The following is a 19,670-nucleotide window of genomic DNA, read 5'->3' as shown; positions in this document are numbered from 1 at the left end:
TGTCCTGTTGCTGCAGGATTATTTTCCTGCTGTGAGGGAACTGGTCTAATTAAGATAACATCTGTACCAGTAGGAGACAATATTGTTGCTCTATTCTGTTTTCTTCAGGCACCTTGAACTAAAACAACTCCTGTTGTTGAGCATCTGAAAGAGTCTATAACAGTATATATGAAACACACTAGCTCCTATACAATTCATAAAAAAGGCCTACTATTTACCCAACAAATGACTAGTATCAAATATGAAATATGCACTGCCTTTACTCATCATGTAATAAAGACAACCACCTCACTTATCAACACCAGCATCTTCATTTATTTTTCCAAAAGCATGTAAAAAATTAAAATAAACTACTGAAATAAAATGATTGAACAAAATCCATTTGATTGTGTGTATGTGTAGTTGGGACAAATCACATTATTATCATGTTCTTCTACAACACAATTTAACTGGAGTAATAATCCAAAAGAAGAAGAGAGGAGAGGTGAAAGAAGAGTAAGAGCCAAAACGTCCTTTTGCTTGTAAGGCCACCATCCACAGGTCAAGTTATACAGAATGTTTTTGTTTTTAAATGCATACATTTACATTTTGACAACAGTGACACCTGCATTGAAAAATAAATGTTAAGTCTACATCCAATTTCGCACACAACTACATGACTCGCAGAACACACACAGTCACACAGCTCTCACAGACCTGAATCTCCTGGCACCAGTATGGAAAAGTACCTTCTTTCTTTCCGTTTGTTTCTCTATACAAAGAATGTTTATTCACAGGATAACACCATTGTACCTTGGCACACTCCTCACACATAACAGACTATATGGACACAGTGTTATTTGATATGTTCTTGGTTACAAAGCATTCTGGGTGGTCTCGAGAACCGTTACAAAATTTTAAAAACAAATAGATAACTTTACAACTTGAGGAAATGTAAGGAAAAAATGAAAACCATTCAGGAGAAAGTGGAGGATGAGCGGGTACGTAAACTTCTGGCTGAGTGAAGCCACTCATATCCACCACAAGGACTAAGTGGAAAACAAGCAGAAGGATTATTTTCATTCACAGGGGATAGGCTGGAACAGGGAGAAAGGTATGTGCACTCAAATTGTTTTTAAATAAAAATTGTTTTGAAAAAGCAATAATGTTAGGCCATGGTTTTTGCCATTTATTTCTAAGGCTTTACTTATCAAAAAAGTTACATATTTTATTTTCTATTCTGCACAGTCTGCTCTAATTAAGCAATGAAACCCGAGGTGTGGTATATGCCCAACATAGCACAAACCCCCAAGGTGCCTTATTGCTATTATAAACTGGTTACCAATATTATTAGATCAGTAAAAATAAATTATTTGTCATACCCGTGGTATGGGGTCTGATATAACACGGCTTTCAGCCAATCTGCATTCAGGGCTCGAACCACTCAGTTTATAATTCACAGTAAACTTTCCATCACAATATACATTGTGTCATTCAAGTGTTGTGGCATTGAATACTTCCCAAATGATGTAATTCAATGGCTTTAGTCTCATTCTAAAGCAAGAATTAAGAAAATAAAAATCTTATCTGAGTTTGTTGGCTAAAGCAGGTGTCGCTTTAGAACATTCCAACCTAAAAATACCTGTAGCACAACCGTTTCATCCCGAGGCCACTCCCACATTTTAAAATATGAGTAAAAGCTATACAGAAGAAATTACTGGGGGCAAACGTGTTTATTGACAATTAATGATATGTAATATCTCAAGCCTTTACTGGGACTGGCTGAACGGACTCAAGCATTTCCTACCTCTCTTCTCCCACCAGGAGGCGCTACTCTGAGGTTCAGGGCACTGTAGGCCTGGGCTTTACTCACTGCGTAGGAATTCCCCTGAACATGCCCCAGGTCAAACAACATTCCCTGTTAGCGCCCACCCCTCACATAGTACTAGGTCCTGATGCTCAAAATCAGAGATGAAAAAGCAGTGAGACATCCCACTCTCTCATTCTTTCTGGTTACATTAGTCAATAAAGTAGACCAGGACCAGCTGCTATCTATCACATTGGTGTCGATGGGAGATCCACCCTGTTCAGCAGACTGAAACGGACAATTTTTTCCCCCAATGGTAAACAGCCTGAAGTGAATCATCTTCACAAATCCACCACCTCTGCTCAGAATCACGTGATGCAGTCGAGACAAGAAAGCCATGAGGCATTTATAAAAAATAAAAAATATATTATGTTCGCAGATGTGATGTCACTGGAGAAGCACAATAATATATATATTTTTTACATTATGTGATTTCACTTGTGTCCCCGTCAGGACATCCCAGTCATATGTGAATTTCTGCCGCATTCAGAACACGGAGCATTCAAGACAACAGCTGATAGAATATTTTTTTGCAACCGGTCATCCAACTCATAATTCTGCATCAGGAACTCTGGCCTCTTTCTAGAGCTGACTTTCCCAATTGGCAGATCACAGACATCAGGATTTGACATTGTTCCCCCACCAGAGTTCACAGTTGTCTTGAAAGTCCCGCTTAGTTTTACACACCAACTTAGCCCAATTTAGTACATGAACAGACAGCTCTGCATGGACAGGAAGCCGCAGGGGAAATTAGCGTGACAGTTGTGGTTTCCTGTTAGGTTATGTTCCCTGTCAATCTAACATTGACTTGTCTGGTCAACATGCATGGTCATATGTGCACAGTATAGTGCGATATGTTCACTAAGCACAAGCTATGTACAAACACCTATGAGATACTTCTCATATTCAGAATAAAGACAAAAGATAGCCTCTACGAGTGAGAGCAACTTAACGCATGACAGTCAAACCCAGCAAATAAGAGAGCAAAGAGTGCATTTTAAAACCAGTAAAGTTTGATTAAGAGTTAATGAAGCAGATTAGTTGTAAAAAGTCATCCAGAACACAGGAGGGCAGTACAGACTAAAGGTATGACAGCTAAGACTCATACAGGACAAACATGCAGAACTGAAACCTAGCAGCCATTCAGATCATAGGAGCAAAAAAAAACACTTGAACAGTAAGACAGAATTCAACTAACTGTACCCAGAGAGAGAGAGAATGTGTGACAGTTTTACAGTACCGTGTTTGTTTCTCAGATAAGTGAACCCTGACAAACTGGCTTCCGCCGGTGCTACCGCAATGCAGAGGACCGGTCGTTAAAATTGGTGTTAGATTTAATTGACTATATGGAACTAAAAAGAAGTCATAAAATACAAAGTTGCTAATGAACCTAGCTCAGTATGGTTGACCTGAGTATGCGCTACAGCTTAGAGTGAACTCCAGCTTCTCTTACCATATGTTCACCTGAGCATAAGGTCCTTGCGCCTGTTGCATCAAAAGGGTGCAAATTTATCCGAAAAATAAACAAGAAAACAATGATAATGTAGTCCTCAGACAGACAGCAAAAACATACCACTGGTTTGTGAATAAGCAGTTTGGTCACAATCAACAATTTCAAAAGAGCAAATGTAAAACAAAAATGATACTAAAACCAAATGAAAGTAATAAACACCCCACTAAATAAAATGTTGAGCAACATGGGGCGTGACTGGCCAGTCATAGTGGGTGTGTCTGTCTCCCATGATGTGGAGCGAGCACACAGGAGCGTTGACTGCACCCCTCATGACATGTTGGTGCTCTTTATGACATGTTGGAGGTGGAGAAGAGGCAGCTTTGGGGATGAGATGGGAAATACCAGCAGGATACTGCTGACCTGCAAAACTACCCAAAATCTAAAACTAACCCCGACCGTTACCAATTCTGAAAATAAAAGTGGGTTTGCAGGTCAGGAGTGTCCGTATAGCCTTTCCCGTGGGAGAAGGGTTGGGACAGACAGGCGTGGCTACGCAGTCTTTGTTATGTTCTCTCCCTCCTTGGAGGTCCAAAGCTCCTTGTGCTGCTTGCGGCCAAAGCCCTCATCATAGTTGCCTTTGCTCTTGAAGAGCTGCTGGAAGTGCGGCTTGCAGTAGAAATCACCCGAAAGGGCAGCAAATGTGCCCAGGCTGCAGGGAGGGAGGGGCAGAATATAAACAAAAGAACAACACAGTCTGATATGGAGTGAGTGAGTGAGAGAGTCTCACCTGAGTTTGGTGTTGCAGTGTTTGCAGCAGAAACAGGCCGAGTGAAATATCAGGTTGTTAGCCACCAATCTCTCCATGGGGTAGACGGTCTTCTCACATGACGAGCACACCTCCCTCGGTGTCTTGAAGCTGAAGGACTACGCACATGAACAAAAACCACACCGTTACTATGGCTTCAAACATGTGTTTCAATGGATAAATGAAGCATCATCTCAACTTGCTCAGTTGTCTATAACCAATCTCTCGAATGGAGTTGCTGTTGAGTGTATGTGAAAACATATACTGGTATATAAACTGGGGTCCCATTATGCATGACGTTTAAATGACATCTGAGTAAAGGTCAGTAGGGTGAGACGCACTGGGCCAGACAGACAGGTAATGGAGAAGGATAGTGATTAAAAGATAATGTCCTACTGGGTTGAAACCGGGACAAAGGGGGGGGGGGGGGGGTGATAATGGAGGTATATTTACTTTGGAGCGCTGGACAGGTTTATCTTCAGGGGCATTTCTGTTGTCCTGGAATAAAAATGAGTAAACCTCAGTACTTTCCTATTTAGTGTTATTACAACAGAAGTGTGAGCATTCAGGATTTCCCCTGTTATATTGACAATACCGTGTCCATAATATCCTTCTTTCATCTCAGTAGTTTCCCCACTCCCTCCCTCCCGGCAGCTCCATCTGTCAGTGTACTGTACTCCCCAGAGGGCAGGTCAGCTACCTTCTGTCTGGACATGTGAGTAGGTACACTGAACACACATAGGGTAGCACAACCATTTCAAATATTAACCCCAAGCGTGATGTTACGGACATTCTTAGGATGCTCTCGACTTGCACACAGCACAGCGGTTTAAGAAAGCAACCAATGCCAGTGTTACACTAAATCACTAAGCTGGAATTCTGATGTACAACTTCGAGTCAATAAAAAACATTTGTTCACAACCTTACAACAGTTCAGTGTGAGAGCTTGGCCTTAACAGAGAGCACCATTCAGGTCTATTGAACTAAAGGCCTTATGTAATGGAGGCCTGTCTCATGTCTCTACTCGTGGCTCCAAAGCCCTATGCTCTGACACAAACATCCATGGACTTCCTGCTTCAACTTGACTCTACAGAGAGACCCTGAACCCTCATTCCTATCCATGACAACTGCATTATACCGTACACAAACAAGTTACTTTCAAAATACACAAACATGAACTCCTAGACCCTACTGTTGGCACTGACTCCCTGTCAAAACCCATGAGGGCAGGATAGGTATCATATTGTCTGCCATATTGCTAACAGATGTTGACCTAGCAGATCATTGTGGAGTGGCTTAGAGTTGGTTTGAAACTAGGTCACAAAAGTCTGAACGTCCACAGGACAGACATGGGTCAAGCAATTGGTCAAAGCGGTCACACCTGGCTCCCAACACGCCTGGTGAAGAACTATACTTCAAAACTATGTGACCGACAGGCTTCAGCAATTTCTCCACATTGACGTCCATGCCCTGAAGCTGGACTAGCAGGTCAATTAGCAGACAGACACACAGATTTAGGAAGACGCACTGAAAAGGCTGTGTCCGCTTGTGTGCAGGCCAGACTGCTCTCTGGGAAAGTCCACTGCAGACATCTAAACCCTGACTGTTATGTAAGGAGATTAATGGTTGTAGTCAGAGGGGGGGCTCCTCATTTGACAGACAACTGTGCGCCGCCACATTCTCGCCACAGCCCTTTCATGAAGCCTGTGCAGCAGAAAGGGACATTTCGGCTACATTCACACACATTGAAGGGGAGAGGACACAGAGCACTGATCCACAGGGAAATGGGTTGTTCACTACAAATCCAGCTCCTCATTGGTCTGCTCAATTAGAACGCGTTGGAACGGCCCGAAAAACTCCATTAAACTGAAATAATGTTGAGCCGTTACAAGCGGTTGAGTGTGAAACCCATCAGCCACTGATTCAATCATGTTGCACTTCACAACTGGCAGCCATTAGGGTCAAAGAAGAGCTCCCCAAAAGCCCTTACACATCACCTAGCATGTGCACAGATAGTTACCACAGAGACTTTGGGAATCCAATTGGTAGTATTAAATTGAAATGATCAAATTAGTCATTTTTGCATTGGCGTAACTGTCGCCCACTCACTACTGAACCCTGATGTGAAAATCATGTCAGATATCTTTAAACTGAATGACTGAGGAAGCTGGGGTGTTGCCTTAGTTTGTGAGAATGGAATGTCTGATGGAGGGACTGCAACTTCCTGTACATGCAATCGCCATCCTGACCATCTTCCTCCTCACCAAGTCTCCTTCATTCTCATATTTGGGTAGGGTACAGGGTGCACTGCTTGGTTGGCTGCATGGTAAACTCACTTCCTGTTGCAACAAGAGAGCAACCATGAGTAACACTCAACAGGAGCTTCATATTTCATAATAAATAAACATTGCTTCAAAAGGCAATGGTTTCTGTTTTAGCACAGCATGCAACATACAGTACCTTACAGAAAAGTTAATCACCAATTCAGGCTGCACAAGATAAAACTGAAGCCCAGAATCGCCATAGCCACTAAAAGATAATGAAAACAAGAATAGATTCCATGGCAGGCAGGCAGTCAGTCCTGGAAGGCTTCTACATGGCTGGTGCCATCTGTCTTCTTTTGCCTTATTTGTACATGAAGACACGCCACTGACAGCCGACCAAAAACTGACGTTGTGGCAGGAAGTAGTGATGACACAGACTTTAAGAGTCCCTGTGGGGAGCCTGCTACAGCTAACTGCCCCCCACTGGGCTTAGAACATAGGCTGATTACAGCAGATAACTACCACAGGGAATGATGTGTGCACAGACCAAACCTCTCCTTAAATGGTGAGAAGGACAATATGAACATTGTGGTGTGCCAACCGTGCACACAACTAAAGGTGCTCAAAAACAGTAGGCTAGATGCAGGCTGCCCATTAGATTAACACATGGTAATTCAATTACAATTTGGTGTACCCATTTAGATTAGTTTGAAGTTGGATCCACTTACGAAAGAGAAAAAAGAGCACTTCACCGATTTTGCTAGATCAGGCTCCCACCTTTAACAACATTAATATTCAGTCTCTTACCTGTCATTTATTCACACTAAGCGGAAGAGAGACAATGCATCTCTGTTTGAGTTTCAGGTAGGCTACACTTCATGTATGTGAGATTCTTCCATGCAGCCATTTGAAGAGTTAGGCCCTGCTGTGCTACACCCACAGTCAGATCAGGTTGAGACTCTCCCTCTCTGATGAGGAGCTCCTAATCTCATTACAATGACAAATCCCATTGCCTGTTCCCCTGGAGCTCAGACCACCCCAACAATGGCAGGGGGTCTGGGGGTGACTGTCTGTTCAGGCCCAGGGAAACCACACTGGGGCTAGCTCTTCCCTAATAAAAGTATTGAGGGAAGGGTTGGGAGCATCAAGTGCGTGCTTGCACGGGTAAGCATTGTCTATGAATTCCATTTACAACTTTGAAACGGTCAACGTTAGAAAGCATAAACCAGACCTCTGTCCAATATTTGCGTATGTTTATACAGAGAACTAGCCTAAATCTGCCCCTTTTAGAAAGTTTACAGCTACAGTCAGGAATATTAACAGTCAAGGGACATCAATGTTTCCATCTAGAGTAGAAAGGCTAAGGGACTTGGTGCTGGTAAGTTTCCTTAACTTTTCACCCCAGGCTGTGTGACACACACGGAGCGAGAGATCACCCAGTGTTCTTACGGTAACGTACACATAGTAGTGAAACTGGCCCTAGATGTTGAAATTAGTCAGTGGCCATTAATTTCAGTTAGTCTCTCAGCGCATCTTATTTTTAGAAGGCTGACCTGCACCCCTTGATGAGACCGAGGGATGGAAAATAAACAGTAAAAATGCACTACGACTACACCAGCTTGTTAAAGGGCCACCCATTATGAATGTTATATTCAGAATGGGTGAACGGCGCCATGAAAAAGTATGGCAGATGTTATACATCCCCCAAACAGTTGTTTTTTTTGTTCGCTTGTTAGCTTTTCTCTTCTTTTTTTTTTTAAATAAAAAAAAATATATATATATAGTACATAATTTTCCCACTAGTCTCTTATGACCGAAAAGAACTGGACATCAGGACCGCGATTACTCAGCATGGACAGGGAGAATCCTTTTTTTCCTTTAACGAGTCTGACAAGCCCGATGCGAACAATATACTGTTTTCTCGGGAACAGGCCCAGATCCCCGTGATTTGCGGCCAAAGGGCGGACTGCCTTCTGAGAATTTGTAGGCGATCGAATAAACCCCCACTTTCCTACATTCTGCTAGCAAACATGCAATCTGTGGAGAATAAAATCGATGAGTTACGCTGAAGATTAAACTACCAACGGGACATTAAAAACTGTAACATCTTACACTTCACGGAGTAGTGGCTGAACGACAACACCATCAACATACAGCTGGCTGGTTATACGCTGTACCGGCAGGATAGAACAGCGGCGACTGGTAAGACAAGGGGCGGCGGACTATGTATTTTTGTAAATAACAGCTGGTGCATGATATCTAAGGAAGTCTCGAGCTATTGCGTGCCTGAGGTAGAGTATATCTGCCTGAGAGAAAGTTTATCTGTATTTTTCGTGGCTGTTTACATACCACCACAGTCAGAGGCTGGCACTAAGACAGCATTGAATGAGCTGTATTCCGTCATAAATGAACAAGAAAAACGCTCACCCAGAGGCGGCGCTCCTAGTAGCCGGGGACTTTAATGCAGGGAAACTTAAATCTGTCTTACCAAATTTCTAATCAGCATGTTAAATGTACAACCAGAGGGGAAAAAAATTCAGAAAGCAGGAAGCACCAGTGACTAGCTCAATAAAAAAAGTGGTCAGATGAAGCAGATGCTAAGCTACAGGACTGTTTTGCTAGCACAGACTGGAATATGTTCCGGGATTCCTCCAATGGCATTGAGGAGTACACTACATAAGTCAATGGCTTCATCAATAAGTACATCAATGACGTCGTCCCCACAGTGACCGTACGTACATACCCCAATCTGAAGCCATGGATTACAGGCAACATCCGCACTGAGCTACAGGCTAGAGCTGCTGCTTTCAAGGAGTGGGACTCTAACCCAGGAAGCTTATATGAAATCCTGCTATGCCCTCCGACGAACCATCAAACAGGCAAAGCGTCAATACAGGACTAAGATTGAATCGTAGTACACCGGCTCTGACGCTCGTCAGATGTGGCAGGGCTTTCAAACCATTACAGACTACAAAGGGAAGCAGTCTTGAGCTGCCCAGTGACACGAGCTAAACTACTTTATGCTCGCTGCGAGGCAAATGGCACTGAAACATGCATGAGAGCACCAGCTGTTCTGGATGACTATGTGATCATGCTCTCCGCAGCTGATGTGAGGAAGACCTTTAAACAGGTCAACATTCACAAGGCCAGACAGATTACCAGGATGTGTACTGCGAGCATGCGCTGACCAATTGGCAAGTGTCTTCACTGACATTTTCAACCTCTCCCTGTCCGAGTCTGTAATACCAACATGTTTTAAGCAGGCCACCATAGTGCCTGTGCCCAAGAACACCAAGGTAACTTGCCGAAATGACTACCGACCCGTAGCACTCACGTCTGTAGCCATGAAGTGCTTTGAAAGGCTGGTCATGGCTCACAACACCATTATCCCAGAAACCCTAGACCCACACCAATTTGCATACCGGCCCAACAGATGGCGCAATCTTTATTGCACTCCACACTGCCCTTTCCCACCTGGACAAAAGGAAAACCTATGTGAGAATGCTATTCATTGACTACAGCTCAGCGTTCAATACCATAGTGCCCTCAAAGCTCATCAATAAGCTAAGGACCCTGGGACCAAACAACTTCCTTTTGCTTCTGGACCCTGGACTTCCTGACGGGCCGCCCCCAGGTAATAAGGGTAGGTAACAACACATCCGCCAAGCTGATACTCAACACAGGGGCCCCTCAGGGGTGCGTGCTCAGTCCCCTCCTGTACTCCCTGTTCACTCATGACTGCGTGGTCAGGCACGACTCCAACACCACCATTAAATTTGCCGATGACCCAACAATGGTAGGCCTGATCACTGACAACGACGAGACAGCCTATAGGGAGAAGGTCAGAGACCTGGCCGTATGGTGCCAGGACAACAACCTCTCCCTCAACGTGATCAAGACAAAGGAGATGATTGTGGACTACAGGAAAAGGAGAACCGAGCACACCCCCCGTTCTCATCGACTGGGCTGCAGTTTAGCAGGTAGAGAGCTTCAAGTTCCTTGGTGTCCACATCACCAACAAACTAACATGGTCCAAGCACACCAAGACAGTCGTGCCCTCTTCACAACAAAACCTATTCCCCCTCAGAAGACTGAAAAGATTTGGCACGGGTCGTCAAAAGGTTCTACAGCTACACCATTGAGAGCATCCTGACTGGTTGCATCACTGCCTGGTATGGCAACTGCTCGGTCTATGACTGCAAGGCACTACAGAGGGTAGTGTGTATGGCCCAGTAGCTTCCTGCCATTCAGGACCTCTATACCAGGCGGTGTCAGTGTCAGAGTGTCAGAGGAAGGCCCTAAAAATGGTCAAAGAGTCCAGCCACCCGTGTCATAGACTGTTCTCTCTGCTACTGCACAGCATGCGGTACCGGAGTGCCAGGTCTAGGTCCAAGAGGCTTCTAAACAGCTTCTACCCCTAAGCCATTAGACTCCTGAACACCTAATCAAATGGCTACCCAGACTACTTGCATTGCCCCCCCTCTTTTACACCGCTGCTACTCTCTGTTGTTATCTTCTATGCATAGTCACTTTACTAGCTCTACCAACATGTACATATTACCTCAACTAACCGGTACCTCCCCTGTATATAGTCTCACTATTGTTATTTTACTGCTGCTCTTTAATTACTTGTTAGTTTTATTTCTTATCTGTATTTAATTTGTTTAATTTAAACCGCACTGTTGGTTAGGGGCTCGTAAGTAAGCATTTCACTGTAAGGTCTCACTTGTTGTATTCGGCGCGTGTGACAAATACAATTTGATATTTGTGATCCGAGTGATGTTCTATCGATTCCCTGGGTCATTTCATGTTTTCATATGCATCCGAGTTGATGGCGTTCAAGCAGGCAGAAATCCGTCTGGTATGACGTAGCAGTGATAAAGTCTCTCTCACTACACTGGAAATGAATAGGAATACAACCTTTAGATTACGAAAACATCTATCATACATGTCAGATTACAAAATTCAGGAGGATGTCTTCTCTCAAATGAGCCATTCGTGCCAATTCATTTTTTTTAGTGGAGCCAAAAAGACTCCCGGTCACTCCATGAAGGAGAGCGCTCCTTGTCCCGGAATCAGACGTGGCCCATTGACGTAGCATGGACAACTTTTGCACTGTATATCTACTTTTGTGAATGTCAGTCTCCACTCTGAGGCACATCGATCTGCAGGTTGAACATGGTGAGATTGTAAACTCCTAAATTGATAGTGCAGTATGTTAAGGCGATTTCACAGCTAACTAGCTAGAGATGGATGGTACTGGGGTGAGAAGGGAAAGTCAGCGGACGTTTCTGGTCACAGGTGGAACAAGGCCACCATGTCCAATGAACAAGCCTCAGCTAACAAATAAGTGAAGCAGTATCGAGGCTGGAAAAACCACTAAATTAGCAAGTTTCTTTCCGACCTCTGTCAGTTGAAAAGTCTTTCTTCACTTGCACACGTCAGGGGAGGCCATTTCCTGTGAGGCTGCGGTGAGAGGTTGTCCTTATACGACTAGTGACAGAGAGCCTCAAAGCCATAATCACGGATGTGAAACCTGTCTAGGGAGGTAACAGCTGAGACTGAAAAACAGGGGTCACGATTGTCTAAGGAAAACCTCTGAATAACATCTACTCAGCTTTCACACATTCCCACTGGCATGACCAAACATTTTACGGACATCCCGTCTCAAAAAGGTGAACGAGAAATGTTTAATCTGAGATTTGAACCCACAACCTTTGGCTCAAAGTCAGCTTTTAAAAATATTGTGCTCTATTGACTTTAGCATTTAGGGACCCAGCGAGAAGCCGCTGATCATGCATTTAATGAAGTCACTCAAAAAACAGCCCTCAGCGTCAAACCTCAGACCTGATACGACGTATCGCACAGAGAAGAGAAAGTTGCGCAACCAAAGCCTGTGGAGGGACAGGAATTCAGGAAGACGGGTCCCATCGCGTTGACCAAAACACATGCAAATCTGAAGTCTGCCATTCCATTGGAATTTCACAAAACATGGGAGATTTTACAGCTAAAGCACAAGATACCTTCTGCCCCCTTTGCCTGTTGTGTCAGGCTGTGTGACAGCAGAGGCAGGAGACAAAAGCGTGAACTTTCAAGCCTATGCATCCCAAGATATGAAAAGTGGGTGGTGTGTGATGCAGTAGGCATTCCTCAGTAAACCAGGTTGCCCACAGTATATACTGCACATGTAGACACTTTGCTGCTGTCATTCTCACGTGAGGCGAGGTTGCTGTGGAAATTTCTGAATTTTTTACTGGGCAGTGTGTACAGTTTGTCCTTGGGTCCTCCCAATGTGACTGCAATTGCTTGGTACTAGGTTGTAAGAACAGCCAATAGGAAGGTTATCTAACCGATGGAAACGTATAAACGTCTGTTCAGTGTGCATCTAAAAAAAAAAATAGTGTTATTCACAACAAGCAACGATACAATAGAGCAGGTGTAAACAACACAATGAACCGTTAGTGCCATTTAGGAAGTTTGTTTTCAAGAGGCTTCCATGTCACAATAATAAAGACAGGAGCAGAAAAGTTTGGGCCGGAAACGGTTGGGATAAATCTCATAATGCTGTGTGAATGAAGTCTTACATCCCTCCAGGGCATTAAAAACAATGATTGGATTATTTCAGACATGTTTATTTCCACGACTATGGTTCATTGCTAGTTAACTATATTTGGGACTACTACCCAAGTGCGCTAAGTGCGCTAATGACTGAATCAAATGTTTCAAAAACATTAATTTTTAAAACGCAATCTACAAGGGAATGGCATTTGTCATTATGCCATGTCTTAGTTTATCTAATGTCAGGCTATTGTTCAATGATACCCCGACTCAAAGACTGAGGTATCAAAAACTATGAATAATTTAAAAAGCGCCCTTAGGCTAGCTAAAATGGCCATAACCAACTGGGCAGCTTTGGCTACCTACCTTTACTCATTCATAGTCCTCTTCTATCTAGCACACAACTGCTGGATGCATCTCCCACTCACACCCTCCATTGATCTGCACCTAAAACATACAGCACCTGACCGTTCTCTTTTTGCACTCCTTGTCCAATGACTGTAGTAAGGTACTGTCTGCTACACCATCCCAACAGACCGTCTCTGTGACATCTGTAAAAAAAAATCTGACACCATGAGGACCCGCCAGCTATGGAGGAAAGCTCAATGAAGTGCATGTGGAGCTGTTCACTCAAAAAAAAGTGTAAACATTTCCCATAGTTGTGTAAAGGAAGCACTATATGGTCACTTAAATTGGACCTGCATGTAATGAACATATTTTACATTGTGACCAAAGCCTCCCCTCCGCTCTGACAGACAGAGGCCGTATGTGCCTTTTGACGAATCATTGGGCAATGGTGCATATGGCTGTACAATGGAAATACTTCAAGCAAACTGCAGGTGCAATTCTCAATGCAGTCTAGGTGTCAATACAAGTAGACAGTCTTGGCACGTTCAACGTAGACAGTGAAACCAGCTTCTCTCCGCGCAGTAGTCAATCACTCAGAACAAAAGTCGTCTCACCACAGAAGCTTGTCCCACAAATCCGCCAGCATTGACGTAAATCTGTCTTCAAACCATGTGTCAATCCTCGGCAAACACTGGGCCAAAATTACAGACAGCACATCTACAGATCCCCAGTCTGTACCCACAAAGTGGCGGTAAATGAAAATGATCACATGCCAAGGCAGTAATTACGGAGATCGGCGTCTTGATTTGATAGAGAGCTGGTCTGGCAAGACCGCAGATGGCGCTGTAAATGTGTTCTCCAAGGTCTCAACTTGGAGAACATTATGCGGGAATGGACGAGAAGATCATTTGAAACAGGTAATTTACCCACTCTGCTAGTGCTGGGCCATGCTGCTACTGTCATGAGCTCGCAGGGAGCCAGATAATTCACAGGGGTGTTACAATAAATCAATACATGATATAATTGATGCATTTCTAGGCTAATACCGTTCACCATGACACAGCGTTGGCTTGCAATGATGCGGTCGGCTCATTGCTTTCCAGTTCTAACAACCGCCTTGCGCCTACCACACCAGAATCCCTTCCAGAGTCTTTTATGTAACAGGGAGAGACGCCAGGTTCTGTGCACCAAATAATGGCTGGCATGATTAGGTAATAACAGTACGTAGACATTAAGATTGTCATCAGCCAGCCAGAGAGCGCTTCTGAAGCCAAACTGGGTGATGTATATGATTGGCAGGCGTAAACTTAATAAATGGTCAAAGTAAAAACATTTATACTATGCACAGCCACAATCTATTGAGAAAACCAACAAAGTCGGTCGACAGTGGAGGACATTTCCTTCTGATTCTACATCAGAATGATCAAACTAAAGTTAAACAAGTGCACTTTATCCTAAAACACAGACAATAGGACTGTTTAAAGCTTCACTTGAGGCAAAACATAAAACAAAGCCTCAACCAGTGAGAATAGTGTTCCGCTATTGCGCTAGCTCGCAAGCTAACGTAACCAGTAAATATGTATCGTTCGAGATGAGCTCATTTTGAGTGAAATGCTGGGTAGCTACACAATGCCGTACATAATGCCGGATTGATTAATTAGCGTGCAACAAAAAAAATATCAGAGATGGCAAGTTGGAACAGTGCAATAAAATAGCGTTACATTGCACGTTGTTGCCCAATTTAAAAACAGAACAGCAGAGTAAACATGAGTCATTCCACCAAAAAACGGAATGGGTGGCTAGCAACCTTGGTAGCTAGCGAGTTAGCATCGAGTGGACATCACCTCATCACAAAAGGAGAGGGAGGGGGAAGAGAGGGTATGCTGTCGCTAGCTAGCCATCTCTGTACAATAAACACGATAAATAGGCGAGAAGCACTTACCATCTGTGTACTTTTGTCAACGTTTAAATAGAAAGACAATTTGGTGATCAATAGGCTGTGATCGATTGCTTTCTCATTCGTTTCCCCGATTTCTGCTGTCAGGATTCTTCCTACAGACCCGGCGAGTTACCTCAGCTTGGCTCCCCTGCTCTTGTTTTTCAAGAGTCGTTTTTTTTTGTTCTTTATATTAGCAGGATGTTGCACGCTATTGGTTCCAGTATTGGTTCCCCCCCTCCACCCGGCTCTCTCCCCTTCACCCCACCCCGCTCTCTTACCCCACCTCCCTCTACTGTAACGGTAATTCTTAAGAAAAAGGGATTCAAAAAAAGATTAACAGTGTAAATCAGTTTTAGGTTTAAAAATAAAAAATAAAAATAAAAAATACATGAATATGCATACATCACAACTAATTGTCATCCCTTTTGATGACAGGGTTAAAAAAACACCTTTCGACTCTTTAAAAAAAATATTAACAAATCAATACAAGTAGTACATGGGGGAAACACCTTTCGACTCTCATCTACACATAGTCTGACTGCACTGCCACTAATGTTTTGTGTGCTGCAGATGACAAAGAACCCAAAGTGCACTGTACATGTAACAAGTCTCAGCACATTTCTGTCCAAAGTCCAGTGACTGAGGTTTATGTCTGGGTAGGTAGGTATGAACCACTCTTTGGCCTGTGGTCCAGCATAGAACAAGTTCCACATTTAAGAGGCTGAGAAATCCTGCCGAATTGAAATAATTTGTAACAGCTCGAAGAATAGTACCCTCAACCCTTAATTCCTGCTGAGTTTAACTAACATTCACAGCACAAGTCTGTTATGCCCAGTCTTGCCAACAGTTGGCTTTGTGATGGGAACCTGTGTTTAAATATGACATACATGCAAAAGTTGAGCATGATAATAGTAGCGCTTAAAATACCATGAAAGCAATTGGTTGTGTATGGTAATAAAAAAAGACTAAAGAGTTAAGTGTGAAATGGCTGTGTCGTTTTCTGCTGACGTCTTCATTAACTGTTAGGTCCATGTAAGTGCATTTTGTGTGGAGTCAAGGGTGACCCAGAGTCCAGTTATTGAAAACAGATGTTGAGAGGCCTTCATCACACTAGAAGTAGAAGGGTGTGTGGGTCTAAGTGGGGGATGGTGTATAGGCTATTCTGTACTGAGAGAAAAGGGTTGGGGTTGTTACTCTTGAGACTGGAAAACACCTACCATCTAGTGGGAGGTTATTGTGATTGCATTATGGTTGTTGTTGGTGGTGTGGGATCATTTACCATGTTTTATACCAGAGACCAGTGGCCTGTACACACATTACTTTCAGTATCAGACATACTGTACGCTAACTGTTTTTGAGGCGACTCAAGTCTGAAGACCCTGCAGGTCTATGGCAATGCCTGCAATAGTATTGCACGTAACACATTGATGTTGGCTCGATGAGTATCAGATAGATTGTATGTAAGGCTTCAGATCAGAAGTGTTGTGTGTGGCTGCATTAATAAAGAGTTACTGGTACGATGAAAATAAAAACTGGTACTTTACGCATAAGGTCTTTGTAAACAAACATGAATGTCACTTAGTAAAAGCAGAAGCAGCCCGTGTCCACCACCTTTTTCCTGTCATCCATCCAGCTAGTTTTTCACCCTGTATTTGAATACTGAGTATTGGTATTAGTGCACCATTGACTATGAATCCTGCTAACCTTCAGAAAGCACAGCAGTGGGGTGTTTAGTTACTTCAATGAAGAGTCTGTCACCAAGGGTTTTGCTGGAGCCATCCAGTGCAGTGAATGACTCACTACATAATCTGGTAGAATTTGCAATCAGAAGAGCCACGGCTCTTACCTCTGTCTCCATGCACCACACTGATGAGTCCACCAGAATATCTTTGGCCAACTTCTCAATCTCACGGAGCTGAACAAAAGAGCTGAAAGGACAAGAGTGATGTTTAGGTTCATAGGATGGGGTTGTCTTTTCTAAATGCAAAATAAAAGGACGGGTGGGAGGTAAAGCCATGGGTAGCTCTGCAAAGCTTATCGACATGGGCACTAAATTAAATCCACTTGAACAAAAGGGTTTAGATGCTACAACGCTATTCGATTAGCAACCGAGTAAAGTGCAAAAGTATGCACAGCAATAGGTTAAATCAGGGGTTCTTAAACTTTTTGGGGCCATGGACCCCTTATATTAGCAAATTCATCAGGGATCCCCACAATCTGAACACAACTCTAGTGAGATGGCAACAGCATACAAGGAGTTTTACTATGACTTCGGGCAGTGAATGGCCAGACAACGCACGTCTCAGGCACATGGAAGGAAGATTTGAAAGGCCCATCTCTTGGCATCGGAGAGAACATTTAGCAGTTTATGCAAAATTTCTGAAATTCTACAGATTGTCATGTGGCAAAGAGATTTTGTTGTTGTTGCAGTTTTAAAGCTAATATCCTGCAAGAGAGAAAACTTAGCAGTTTTAAAGCTAAAATTACAGTGCATTCATGTAAAAAAAAATGGGAGGAGGGGGAATACAAGTATTGAGTTGAAAAATGTATAATTGGTGGAAAACTGTGGATACCAATATTCCTGTGAGCCTCCCAGGCCCATGTTGCCCAGGGTTAAGAACATACATTGTAAATTAATAATATATACATTGTATTACACCCTCAAAATTTATTCAGTGGATCCCTTGGCCAAAATTAGTTTAATCTGTTAGTAATATTCATAAAAAAATTAAGTAAATTTTTGATATACACTGAACAAAACTATAAACACAACATGCAACAATTTCAAAGATTTTACTGAGTTACAGTTCATATAAGGATATCAGATAATAGAAATACATTAATTAGGCCCTAATCTATGGATTTCACATAACTGGAAATCCATAGATTGTCCGTAGTTTATGCCTGCCCATACCATAACCACACCACCACTATGGGGCACTCTGTTCACAACGCTGACATCAGCAAACCGCTCACCCACACAACGCCAAACACACTGTCTAGCATCTGCCCAGTACAGTTGAAACCGTGATTCATCCTTGAAGAGCACATTTCTTTGACGAAAAGATTATGATCATTAGACTCCTCTTTAAATCTGCGTATTTCTCCAAAGCTCAGTTGTCTCAGAGTCTGCACAACACTCCCAGGACGTATGATCAAGAGAGACACTCAAGTTTTTTAATACTATATCTCTTGACACGTTGATGAAAATATTCTTGGCCTCTAAACCTTAAAGCTGCATACTGGACCCTATTCCAACTAAACTACTGAAAGAGCTGCTTCCTTTGCTTGGCCTTCCTATGTTGAATATAATAAGCGGCTCCCTATCCACCGGATATGTACCAAACTCACTAAAAGTGGCCGTAATAAAGCCTCTCTTGAAAAAGCCAAACCTTGACCCGGAAAATATAAAAAACGATTGGCCTTATCGAATCTCCCATTCCTCTCAAAAATTTTAGAAAAAGCTGTTGCGCAGCAACTCACTGCCTTCCTGAAGACAAACAATGTATATGAAACACTTCAGTCTGGTTTTAGACCCCATCATAGCACTGAGACTGCACTCGTGAAGGTGGTAAATTACATTTAATGGCGTCAGACCAAGGCTCTGCATCTGTCCTCGTGCTCCTAGACCTTAGTGCTGCTTTTGATACCATCAATCACCACATTCTTTTGGAGAGATTGGAAACCCAAATTGGTCTACACGGACAAGTTCTGGTTTAGATCTTTTCTGTCGGAAAGATATCAGTTTGTCTCTGTGGATGGTTTGTCTTCTGACAAATCAACTGTACATTTCGGAGTTCCTCAAGGTTCCGTTTTAGGTCCACTATTATTTTATCTCTTGGTGATGTCATTTGGAAACAATGTTAACTTTCACTGCTTTGCGGACAACACACAGCCGTACACTTCGATGAAACATGGTGAAGCCCAAAAATATCCCACCCTGGAAGCCTGTGTTTCAGACATAAGTGGACGGCGACAAATGTTTTACTTTTAAACTCGGACAAAACAGAGATGCTTGTTCTCGGTCCCAAGAAACAAAGAGATCTTCTGTTGGATCTGACAATTAATCTTGATGGTTGTAAAGTCATCTCAAATAAAACTGAAGGACCTTGGCGTCACTCTGGACCCTGATCTCTCTTTTGACATCAAGAATATTTCAAGGACAGCTTTTATCCATCTTCGATACATTGCAAAAATCAGAAACCTTCTGTCCAAAAATTATGCAGAAAAATGTATCCATGCTTTTGTCACTTCTAGATTAGACTACTGCAATGCTCTACTTTCCGGCTACCCGGATAAAGCACTAAATAAACTTCAGTTATAGAACCAAAAAATGTGATCATATTACTCCAGTGCTAGCCTCTCTGCACTGGCTTCCTGTTAAGGCTAGGGCTGATTTCAAGGTTTTACTGCTAACCTACAAAGCATTACATGGGCTTGCTCCTACCTACCTTTAC

The 19,670-nt window shown here is 43.0% G+C and overlaps 1 protein-coding gene across 3 annotated transcripts; it reads right to left on the bottom strand.

The window, feature by feature from the left end:
* Window positions 1-292: 292 nt before the first annotated feature.
* LOC120034037 (LIM domain-containing protein 2-like) lies at window positions 293-15,402 on the bottom strand. Of its 3 annotated transcripts, none has more exons than XM_038980431.1 (4): window positions 15,217-15,402; window positions 4,558-4,602; window positions 4,087-4,223; window positions 293-4,008 (listed from the first exon to the last, which is right to left on the bottom strand). In XM_038980431.1, the coding sequence occupies exons 1-4, from the start codon at window positions 15,217-15,219 to the stop codon at window positions 3,849-3,851; spliced, it is 345 nt and encodes a 114-aa protein (XP_038836359.1). In that variant the 5' UTR covers window positions 15,220-15,402; the 3' UTR covers window positions 293-3,848. The 3 variants fall into 3 exon arrangements, with proteins under 3 accessions (XP_038836359.1, XP_038836358.1, XP_038836360.1); XM_038980430.1 differs by lacking the exon at window positions 15,217-15,402 and adding an exon at window positions 4,700-4,745; XM_038980432.1 differs by lacking the exon at window positions 4,558-4,602 and having other exon boundaries at window positions 15,217-15,398.
* Window positions 15,403-19,670: the final 4,268 nt, after the last annotated feature.

The sequence above is a fragment of the Salvelinus namaycush genome, chromosome 41 (genome assembly GCF_016432855.1).
Source record: "Salvelinus namaycush isolate Seneca chromosome 41, SaNama_1.0, whole genome shotgun sequence".
In the NCBI taxonomy this organism is placed as follows: domain Eukaryota; kingdom Metazoa; phylum Chordata; class Actinopteri; order Salmoniformes; family Salmonidae; genus Salvelinus; species Salvelinus namaycush.
The sequence above is the reverse complement of the archived record's forward strand: the minus strand, read 5'-3'. Positions and strand labels throughout refer to the sequence as shown.

Excerpts from the sequence above, each read along its gene's own strand:
- LOC120034037 (XM_038980430.1), bottom strand. Across the intron at positions 4,224-4,557 it reads AACCTGTCCAGCGCTCCAAA|TCCTTCAGCTTCAAGACACC; the intron begins GTAAATATACCT and ends TCATGTGCGTAG. Across the intron at positions 4,009-4,086 it reads CACTGCAACACCAAACTCAG|CCTGGGCACATTTGCTGCCC; the intron begins GTGAGACTCTCT and ends CCCTCCCTGCAG.